Below are 11,331 nucleotides of genomic sequence, written 5' to 3'. Positions count from 1 at the left end.
GTGTATTTTTATTCGTTTTGTTAATAAAAGTTCTGAGTTTGACGTTGTTGCTTGAATTGAATCAATGCCGAATTGCCGCTAATTTGAAAGTGAAAGTAAACACGCGCACGGCGCTTTTTCAAGCTATTTGAAAGCCAAGAAATCCGAGGAAAAGAGGGAAAACTAAAAAAAAAACAATTGCTTGACACCAAATTGCGGCAATTCAATTGCCGCTAATTTGAAAGTGAAAGTAAAATGCGCACTTTTACAAGCCATTTGAAAACGAAGAAAAGAGGGAAACTCAAACGAACTAACACCCCCCCACCACCACCACCCCAACGGTGATACCGGTATTACCGGTGTTGTCACACGTCGATTAACCGGTGGGAAAATTTCCTCACCGTCACAACCCTACTGTCTGGATGAACTGGCCATGCATACATATCTGGGGCTGTACAGCGATGTGACAGCGTGAACAAACAGAATATTTGATAAAGGAGCGTGAGTTTGAATATCAAATTCATTCCTGCTTGGGACACAGCAGACGTACCATCCAGCACCAGAATAAAGGTTCGTGGAGTTTCCAATCCAGATACGCCTCCAGAATTCCATTCAACGCTTGTATCCGCTCCAGCTCCTGAAATAAAATGTAACATAAAAATCCTGATTACACGAGAAGAAGCTCTGTTGTTTTAAAACAATAAACCCCCCAGTGGCCCTGCAGTGCAAGTACAGTTTTGTGCACACTTGGCACTGTTCTCAGGGGCAATTTTTCCCTGTAGGAGCTCAGCTAATACCTCACATCTCTGCGGTTAGACAGAAGCGCTCCAGGGACTAACTCTTCACAGCACCCCACACAGGCTGAAGGGCAATGGGGAGGGAGAGAGAGATCCCTGAGCTGCCCACCGTAACGTACACGGCTTGAGAAGAGAGATCTATTAGCCTGTGTCTGAACATATCGCACACTGTATATACTTCACACACTCAGACCTGACAGACCAAGGTCTAGAATACCCGGAGAAAGCTATTAGATAAGAAGCAGGATCCCCGGTTGTATGTGATTTTAAATCTGCAATCTTCACTCATGGGTGCTTGGCTCTGCTGCCAGGTTGTTTAGAGCCAATTACCTGAGCCATACATGACATATGGCTAATTACTGTGAAGTGATAGAAAAAATGATGTCATGACAACACAGATTGGCTGATGATACTGTAAGAATGTGGACCGTGCTGAATTCATCACTAGTTACTATAATGAGCCCTACAAAAAGAACTGGACATTGGTTATGCATCTAATATAATACAGTGAAGTCATTAAGTTACCAAATGATGTGCTAGTAGGCCAGTTTTGTGCCCGTTCCAAGTGTTACTATTTGTGAGTGTGGGAATAAAATGGCAATAAACTTGAGCTTTAGTCATTTACACAAACTAGTTTTTACAACCGTTTAGTCACTTTTTTAGATGCATTTAATTAAAATATTATTAATGAACATATAAATATAAACTTAGCATTTAACGATTTTAATTTATAAATACACTACCATTCAAAGGTTTGAGGTTAGTAAGACTGCATTTATTTAATCAGAAATACAGTAAAAACAATAATATTTTGAAATTATTACATTTTGAAATGCCTAGTTTCTAGTTTAATATTCTAAATATTAATATATTTTTTTATTTTATTTTAAAAACAGCCATCAACCCATCGACAGTGTACAGTGATTTGGTGCTCAAGAAACATTTATTATTATTAATGTTGAGAACATTAATGTTGAAACTTAATACATTTTTTTAAGATTCTTAGATGAAAATAAATTAATTATAATTGTTATAAATGTACTGTCATTTTAGATCAATTTAATGCATCTTTACGGTATAAAAGTATTAACTGCTATATTTATAAAAAAATAATAATAATAACATTTGAACTGTAGTTTGTGGGTGTATGTACATAAATAACTTGGAAACATGCCATGACTGGGTTTGCTAGATTATAAGTAGGTTTGTCCTGTATTTTACTTCTTGCACTAAACATTTTGCCTGTACTAACTACAATGACTGTTCGAAATTAAAATTACTTTGATTAGGAAAAAAAGGAATCCAAGCCCTAGGTAGCATCATTTTTAAAAACACTTATGTCTCTTTTTCATTATCTTTCACTCACTTTCTCTATATACCACTCATTCTTTTTCACACTTTTGTTATACACTCTAAACAACCTACCTGACAAAAACAGCCCCTTCGTTAGATGTCAGGAGGGAGACTTTTTCTGAGAGATAAAATACTCTTACAAAGCCCCTAAAGAGCAAGGGAAAGAGGAAAGGAACAGGAGAGCGTGGGCCTTTTGACTTTAAAGATCAAGATCTGCACTCTTCAAACAAGCAGGATTTCCCACCTTGTCAATCTGTCACACCAAAGCATTGGGCGGCAGGTTCATAGAGGTGGATGCTTCATTACAACCTTCTCCAGAATAAGCCAGGGGATGAAAAACACATTGACAGCTGCGTGCAATCATTCGGCGATTGAAATGAGCTTGTTACCTAGCTTACGGCAGTTATTATCGAGCGCTGATCACCATATGCTCTGATGACGGATAGAAGCACTTACCATACACCAAAGGAATACAAATGCGACAAGAAATCTCTGGAGAGAATCTAAATTAGTAAAGGTGTCACTTGTCATGTAATAACAATGATCAGGGGCTGAACTCATAACGCTTGCCCAGTGTTTAATGCACAAATCCTGAGACCTACATGATCTCATGCCAATATTTCATTACAATGTTCCAGCATTTTCATGTCACCTTGTCAAGAGCAGTTGATGTCGTGTTGCTGTGATGGGAACCAGTGATGTGAGGCTGACAGACAGCAGAGGGGCTGATATTGGAGATAGCCTAGAGAAAGAGAACACGGGGTATTATTACATTTCTGCATTTACATCTAAATATGCTGTTTTCATCATTATTTTAGATTATATTTTTAGTGACTTGCCCTATGGGTGAATTTGGACCTCTCCTCTTGTGCTGAGAGTAAGCTCTTCCACTGAAGTCTCAGTTTCCCATATTGCCACTGCAGTGCCTGTAGTACCGGGTCCTTCTTCACTGAGGCATCCTCTCCTGGTCCATGTGCCGCTACGTCAGGCTGTCCAGGTATTAGACCTTGGGGGATCTTGCATGTTCACAAAAATTGAAGAAGAAAAAATTGCATTACAGTAGCTATCAAGCATCATTCTATTAATACTGTAACAACATCTGGAGGCAAAAAGTACAAATCCTACAAGTAAAGATAAAGAAATCCTTCAGTAGATTAAGGTTTTATGATTTAACCCTAGGGGAGGCATGAACCTCAAGCTGGTTCTAGGGGAGATTTTGATTTAGCTTTGTTAAACCCAAAAAACAGGAATTGCTACGTAGGGCTTCTGCTTTAAACAAATAATAATGTTTTGATCTTTTTTCTTTTTGTAATTAACAGCTTAACACATGATTAATTTAGCTTTTTAAGGAAAAAATATGTTAGTGCTGCATTTAGGTTGTTGGGTGGTAATCATAGCAGTATATAAACTACCTTTCAAAAGTTTGGGGTCAGTAAGATTTTTTATTGTATTTGAAAGAAGTTTCTTATGTTCACCAAGGCTACATTTATTTGATCAACAATGTGGTAAAAACGTTTATTTTGTGAAATATTATCATTGAATTTTTGTTTTCTATTTTAATATGTAATTTATTCCTGAAATGGCAAAGCGGAATTTTTAGCAGCCATCAATCTTCAGTGTCACATGATCCTTCAGAAATTATTCTATATGCTGATTTGGTGTTTAAAGCTGCAGTCCGTAAATTTTGCCTCTTTGTCGCCATCTCTGTTTGAAAACCTGGAATTGCAGCTGTATGCAGAATTATCTAGCTTGCATGGGTTGTGAGTCGGCACGGCTCCAGCATGGATGAATCTAATGTTCTGAAGAGCATGGGCGTTGCTAGGCCATTTTTAGGGGGGCTATAGCCCGATCAGCTCCATAAACTGTACATGAATTCGTGATCGCCTCAGTCCCCTTTAAATTTCATATGAATACAGCGGCAGACTTCGGCTCCTCCCCGTCTTTCAGCGAGTTCTTCAATAAGCTGACCGCGGCGGTCTTTCTTTGCGTGAACATTTGGGCGGCGTTATGCAAATCTTCCCACATAGTGACATGTGGGGGCGTGTTAGAACGAGCCGTTTTAGGTAGACGTGGTTGACTCTTAACTTTTATAAAGAATATCTCTTTGGATTTGAGACTTCAGTCTTTGCAACTTTACAGATCTTCGTTATGCACCAAGAGCTTGTAACACTCCAAATAGAAAGGAAAAATTGAAAACGCATCATATGACCCCTTTAACCAAAAAAAGTTACGGACTGCAGCTTTAAGAACCATTGATGCATTTTGCGGGTTTCCTTGATGAATAGAAAGTTCAAAAGAAGAGCATGTATTTGAAATAGAAATCTTCTGAAACATTAAAATGTCTTTGTCACTTTTGATCAATTTAATACATCCTTGCAAAATGAAAGCATTATTTTTTTTTTATGTACCGGCTCCAAACCTTTGAACAGTAGTCTGTGCACATACATAAATACATCAAACAGAAGTAGATTTATGCAGCACTAGTTTTGAGAACAATGCAACACTCAGACCTATTAAAAATGTTTAAATGTAGATATTAAATAACAGATTCTGTATTATTCTACCAACTTCAGTTTGCTTCTTTTTTGTTATAATGGGGTCAATAAGGTTTTTATTAACTCTAATGATACATATATTAGTATCATTAGTGTTAATAAAATCCTTATTAACACTAATGATACTAATATATGCTAACACAAACTAGAACTAGAAGGAAGACACATATACATATATATATATAAAATCATATAAAATATTTATACATACAATAATTGCCAGGGTGTTGCGGTGTCATTGCTATGTTGTTCTGGGTTGTTTATAGCATACTTGCTCCAAACAAAAGAGCCCACCTTGAAGTCTCTGATATTCTGGTTTCTAGATATGATATAGGTCAATCCTTTAAAGTAAGCTAATGAGTATTTTTTTCTCACTGTTTTATCATCAACCAGGTGCAAATTTCAAGTTAGAATGTTTAAAATCATAATAGCATATACTTCTCCTCAACACAAAGCATTTAGGGTATTACTCATGACTCATACAGTGTAGGATAAGTTGCATGCTGATCTACTGTATATTATAATTATTAATCCTAGGTATGAGCAATAGTGATGCTTGTCTTAGCAAGCACCACTACTGAAACAGATGAAACAGCCTCCATTAGATTAAAGTTTAAGGATTTAACCAATTAGACTTTCAAAAAGAGCAAAACAGCGTTAAAATTTATCTTAAAAGCAAACAGGATTTTTTTTATTGTGTTTTGTTCATTATTGTTTTTTATTAGAAAGTCGATTAGATTAGTCAGCCAAGAGCAAATGGAACAACAAGTTAACTGATTAGTATCTCAGTCATGCATAATGTTCTGCTGCTGATAGGATTTCAAAAACACATTTTTTTTTTAGGACAACTAGTAGAAATTCAATGTCCTTTCCATGAGCATCATTGTGCATAAAATGAAGTTATTCTGCTCTCTGCTGGCCTTACACAGAATAACACCTGACATTCTAGCTTGACTGCTTTTTATTTACAAGGTCCTTTTAACATCAATAGAGGAAAGCAATTGATAAAATGAGTAATCTGTCCCTTGATTGGATCACCAAAACCCAAGGTCTCACCAATGGTGCAGATGAGAGTGTGTCTAATTGATGAACCTTCTCAGCCAGCATGAAGTCTAGCAGATTCCCTGATGACAGCACCCAGCCGAACGCCAGGAGCAAATCTCGGCTCCCCACCTCTTCTATGTGTCTGGGGGGCCAGGGCCCCACCACCCACGGGGCCCCATAGCCACAGTAACACAGAGCACTCCTGACAAACAGTAGCTGAATATCTGCAAGCACAACACTGTGGGTCGTACAAACAATTATGTATTACACATGGACTGCAGTTATGGGCAGTGATCAATTTACCATAGTCTTGGATTCTAGAGTCCCGGCAAGCACAATCCAGAGCAAAAGCTCTCTGCAAAAGCCTGCTTAGCAAACTCCACATATCCACTGCCTGAAAGCAAAACATGTTTTGAGCACACTAAGCAGGGTTTATCTAGCTAATGGTGACTCTTCTATCAAATTATCCTAAATCAAATTAGAGAGGGAGAAGCAGGGTGCGAACTACGGGGGAGCTCGGCTCCCCTTAATAAGACATGGGCTCCCCTGAAAACGGGATTTGTGAAATTTTGGGGGGTCTCAAAAAATATTGACAATGTGTTATTTTGACGTGCAATTTCAGTTTTGTGTAATGTGATCATCGTGGATTATTATGTGTAAAATTGCATGACGGCGATTTAAACCTAATTAACTTCAATAAAGATAACTATACATGCTATTCCTGTCATGAGCATCAAGGTGTGGGGGCGCTGCGGTGCAAATTCCACTCATGTTTAGTACATGTTAACTCAAAGATTCATAGAAAAAATATAAACGCTGGACTCTGTGGTCGATTCTGTGTTAAGGTAAGGCATGTTACTCGCAATTATGTGTTGTGGCTGGGTTGTTATAGGTCTGCGTGACTCTCGATGTCTTAGGCCTAATTGAACGGAGGAATTATGGTATTCTTCTGTAGCCTGACGACGAGTAACTTTAACCGTTGTTCATGTGAACTCAAAGACAGCCTGATGCTTTGTTTATAGACTATTTGTGGGTGGCTGTTTGTTGTTTCACCTATAAATTCGTGTCGATAAAGTATAATAGGGTAAATCCTGTATAGTGATTTATCCTATATAGTGCTTGCATAAAGCAAGTAGTGCATACACTTGTAGCTGTTATGTATCTTTGTAAGTCATTGTAAGCCCTCACAAGCGCACGAACCCCCACCCCGTTATAAAAAAAAAAAAACAAGTGGGCTCCCCCAAAGTCCACGGTATAGTTCGAACACTGGGGAGAAGTGCTACCATGAAAGTACTAAGGTACCATGAACTTACCGCATCTTTTCTGTTGAATTTGGCTCTCCTGAATGCCTCAGCTGTTGGTATCGACTCGACGCTTAATACAGACAGTAACTTACAGAGAGAAGTAATAACTTCTTTCACTTTAACATTCTTTTCGCGCGGCATTTTGCATGTAGTATGTTTACAACGTTGCTGGTCGTCAGGCAACAGACACTTCCTAGTTGAGTGACATTTACGCCGTTTTGATTAGTTGTTGCTTTTGGCGCGCTACATGATTGACGTCAATCCTGACCAATAGAAATTGTAGACAGCCCACCTCGAGCCGTCATACTGCATGAACTGGGTATTGGTATTGCCATAGACTGTACTGATTATTTATTTTGTATGTTTGATTTTTTTATCTATTTTGTACATTTAATTTATCATGTATGTCCATTTTATTTTCCGCTCCATGATGCTGTTGTTTTATATTAAATATAAAGAAATTAATTCTCAAATCTCTCCTTCTAAATTCCGCAGTTCCATTGGAAAATATACTAACATGTAAATACCGACGCCTTGTTGCATAGTCATACAAATGCAAAGAAGAACAACATTTTCTCATATTTTGTTAATATGTAACGTTTATGATAACCAAGTAATGAAGTGAAAAATCAAAGAAAAAAAATTGTAAAGAACTTTACTGCCCCCTACTGTTCACGACTCAACGCTCATCCCCTAAATATTGACACATTTCGGTAACACTTTACAATAAGGTTTCATTTATTAACATAAGTTAGCATGAACTGACAGTTAACAATTTGTTAATCTTAGTTCATTTTAATTTCAACATTCCATTAACATTAATCAATGCACTGTGAACTAAAACGAAAATTTTTATTGACTAACATTAACAAAGGTTGGGCACAATAAAGGCTGTAAAAATATATTGGTCATTCTTAGTCCATGTTAATGCATTAACTAATGTTAACAAATGATACCTTATTGTAAAGTGTTACCAGAAATTCAAAGCAATGGTAATAATAACAGATGATAACAACATAACTTGAGCAGAGGACAAAATGGTTTATTTTTTCTTGTGAAACACAGTAAACAAAAACACGTAGAGGGGTCAAAAACATGCTCAAAATCGTAACTATAAAATTGAAATCACACTTATAACATTTTTAACAAGAAAGTCAGACAACGTTTTTATTACAATATTAGTTATGGTGTCTTTATTTGGCCACAGTACACTTATGTTACTCTATGGAGACATGCTACAAAGTGTTAAATTGCTCTCATTGTGCAACTTGCTTTAAGTACCACATACAATATAATATGTTAACAATACACTTAGTGATGGAACTGTATGACAACAGAATAACTGCAAATAGATTAGGAATTTGCTTATGTCCAAACAAATTTATTACAAAAAGTATGCTATTTAGAATTTGAATCTTGCAATTATTAATGAACTTCAAATACAGAGACTTCTTAAAGTAGCCTCCTAATAGAGACATACTAAAGCATAGCACCACCAAACAAAACAGTTAAAGCCTATGTCACACACTTGATCAGTCATTCCAGTTTTGTAGTTGCTGTCACTGGCTTGCATTTACTGTTACAATCTAACAAGTTATTGAACTCCCTGAAAAGTTGTCATTAACTTTCTTAACTTTTATTATGTCCTTCATGTGGTAACATGGAAATTAACTGGTTATTCAAGTCAAAGATCTTATTTCACTGAATCAAGTTGTTAAAATATTAATTATTATAGGTGTACATATTAATTCTTCAAAATAATTTTTAAGCATAAGTTAGATTAAGTAGAAATAGTTCTTTAAGGTAACAATTGCATTCTTCAATTTTGTTTTACAGTGTAAGTAATGAGTACCATCCAATCTGTCCTTCTGCACGACCCATACATTATGATTGTATATTTCTGCTTGTGCTAAGGCTAACAAAACTCATCAAGTGTGTGCTTTTCAAATCTATTCAAATAGTGTTAAAGCTCAAGAAAATGGATTTAGGTTTTTAGCTTATTCCATATAAATACACCTAAAAAATGCAAATATTGCACAGACTTCTAATAGTTAAAATGCTGGTGTTTAAACAATAAAAATGCACCAACTTTAGAATATTTAAAGGAATTGCATTAACTCTCCCCTTCACCTTCCTCCTCTTCTTGTTTGATAACTGGGTTTCCTAAAAATGAAAATTATGAGGAATCATCAAGGGTCATTTTTGCAACTATGGGCTGTATGAAGGTTTTTTTTTTTTTTTTTTACATGTTTAACTAATTGTTTAATTATTGGACAAATATGCTGCTTACCATCTAGCTTTTTAAGCTTGGGAAGCCTCTTAGTAGCTTCCTCTATCCAGTTGCCATCTGCAGAATACTTCTCTTCTAATGGATTCCCCACAAAGACGAGGTCTACCAATGATGGAAGATCTGCCAGCTTCTGAAACTCCCCTAAAGGAACAAACAGCCTCATAAAATGCTCACCATTGACATACCTTGGCTAAGCTGCTATTGGACTCTCAGTAATCTATCTTCCATGCTCACCCCACTCCTTGACCAAGTTGTTAGACATGTACAAGACTTTGAGTTTCTTCATGACATGAATTCCCTTCAGTTTTTCTATGAGGTTATAAGAGATCCACAGCTCCTCCAGAGTATCACCTACTGCCTCCTGTCGAGGGGACAGAAGAGGACGAGTTAGAGAGAAGAGGAGTCCAATTCTTAACCTAATCCTTAATGTTCTGTTACTTTACTTACAAGTCCATTAAGGTTTTTGATGTTATTCCGCCCCAAGGACAATATCTTAAGGTTCTCTAGGAGAAAAATGTAAATAAACTGCTCAGTAATCATGACAAATGCACTTGACGGGTATGTATGCATTTGAGGGGTGTACTTACTTAGACCATTCAAGTTGGCAATTTTTTCAATACAGTTTGTAGACAAGGATAATCTCCTAGGCAGAACAGAACATACAATGAAGATATATTAGAGAGTTATTATATCTGACACACACTGATGTTGGTTTATAAGAAAATACACTAAAAAAATATGTGTGTTTGTATATTTAGACTCACTCGCAGTTGACAAGATTAGAGAGAGATGCATCCATTTTTTCAATGGGAGGGATCTGACCATAAAGCTTCACTGCTGTGGCCTCGTTCGCTTTTTCACCTGATTTCTCCTCCTTCAAACAACCAAGTGAAATAAATTAAGATAATTTGACTGACACAGAGCAGAGCTTACATATTTACTGTGAATATTTAATGGGTTAAAACTTGAAAAAGCTAATCTACAAACTAAATTAGCAATAAATGTTTTACCCATTTCACCAGGGCCTCTTTAATAGTTGTTGCTTTTGCCTGAAAACACACATAATAAACTCGTGATGACTCACAGCAAGGTAAGATTATGTTTGTTGCAAAAATATAGTTAAGAGCCTAATAAATTATAATAAAATGTATTTTTCTCTGTATCTCTACGAATATGCCACTGTGTGTTATTAAAATCCAGCTCACTAATAATACAGATGCTAAGCTGGCTATACTCTCCACATTATGTTGACATCTTCTGTAGCCCGTTTAATACCTAATAAACCAAAACCTCTGCACATTTAAAACCCAACCTGCTAATAAACTAGCAAGGTGGCTAACGTAAATGTTTATCTGCGCAAACTGCCTGACTCAAGTGATGAACACTGATGCAACTTGTTTTTTCCAGCCAGCGTGATGTTGTCGTTTTATTATAAAACTAACTCTTTATTTAATAATTTAGAACAATGCATTTTGCACTCAGTAACATCACATAATAATGTGTATTAAAAGCAGAAACAGGATGGGAACTCACCATGTTGTTCTTTACGGTTGCTATGGAACTGCCCCGACTCAAAGCGCGTGCGCGAAGTGATGCTTCCGACTAGCACGAACCAGAGCCATGGAAAGAGAGAGTTGCGTCAACGGAAGTCCAAAACGCTCGATCGTCACGTGATTCACGTAGACCTCAAATAGTTCCAGGAAGTTCATAGCGGGCAATTGAAATACATTGAGTTGGAGAGACAGAACTGTGATTTTTGGTAATTAGTAGACAATAAAATAATTCTTCTTCTTCTTCTTCTTCTTCTTCTTCTTCTTCTTTGGAATTTTTGGCGTATTCCGCACCATAGGCACATACCGCCACCAACTGTTTCTAATCATACATGGATGATAGTCCCGCCTCTATTCATTTCATTTTATTTTATTTTAAAAAAAAATTTTTTTATTATTATTTATTTTTTATTTTATTAATTGTTAATTTTATTTCGGGCTCACCCAAGCTGTATTTCT

At 36.5% G+C, this 11,331-nt stretch overlaps 2 protein-coding genes across 4 annotated transcripts in view; both read right to left on the bottom strand.

The window, feature by feature from the left end:
• The window catches only part of LOC107733103 (uncharacterized protein C14orf80 homolog), a 12,591-nt gene extending 5,350 nt beyond the window's left edge, over window positions 1-7,241 (bottom strand). For 2 of the 3 annotated variants that reach the window (XM_016544595.1, XM_016544597.1), the window contains exons 1-6: window positions 7,042-7,241; window positions 6,032-6,122; window positions 5,741-5,952; window positions 2,969-3,145; window positions 2,782-2,871; window positions 530-616 (exon numbers count right to left, since the gene is read on the bottom strand). In XM_016544595.1, the coding sequence (XP_016400081.1) occupies window positions 530-616; window positions 2,782-2,871; window positions 2,969-3,145; window positions 5,741-5,952; window positions 6,032-6,122; window positions 7,042-7,173 (789 nt within the window). In that variant the 5' untranslated portion in view covers window positions 7,174-7,241. The remainder of the gene's footprint in view (window positions 1-529; window positions 617-2,781; window positions 2,872-2,968; window positions 3,146-5,740; window positions 5,953-6,031; window positions 6,123-7,041) is intronic. The other variant, XM_016544596.1, reaches the window with a different exon arrangement.
• An 831-nt stretch (window positions 7,242-8,072) lies between these two features.
• On the bottom strand, window positions 8,073-11,096 carry dnal1 (dynein, axonemal, light chain 1). The gene is made up of 8 exons (XM_016544592.1): window positions 10,856-11,096; window positions 10,333-10,371; window positions 10,087-10,196; window positions 9,910-9,965; window positions 9,770-9,825; window positions 9,557-9,683; window positions 9,323-9,463; window positions 8,073-9,195 (listed from the first exon to the last, which is right to left on the bottom strand). Exons 1-8 carry the CDS (start codon window positions 10,856-10,858, stop codon window positions 9,146-9,148), a joined length of 582 nt encoding a protein of 193 aa, XP_016400078.1. The 5' UTR covers window positions 10,859-11,096; the 3' UTR covers window positions 8,073-9,145.
• Window positions 11,097-11,331: the final 235 nt, after the last annotated feature.

The sequence above is a fragment of the Sinocyclocheilus rhinocerous genome, unplaced genomic scaffold, assembly GCF_001515625.1.
Source record: "Sinocyclocheilus rhinocerous isolate Xijiao unplaced genomic scaffold, SAMN03320098_v1.1 scaffold8, whole genome shotgun sequence".
Classification (NCBI taxonomy): Eukaryota; Metazoa; Chordata; class Actinopteri; order Cypriniformes; family Cyprinidae; genus Sinocyclocheilus; species Sinocyclocheilus rhinocerous.
The sequence above is the reverse complement of the archived record's forward strand: the minus strand, read 5'-3'. Positions and strand labels throughout refer to the sequence as shown.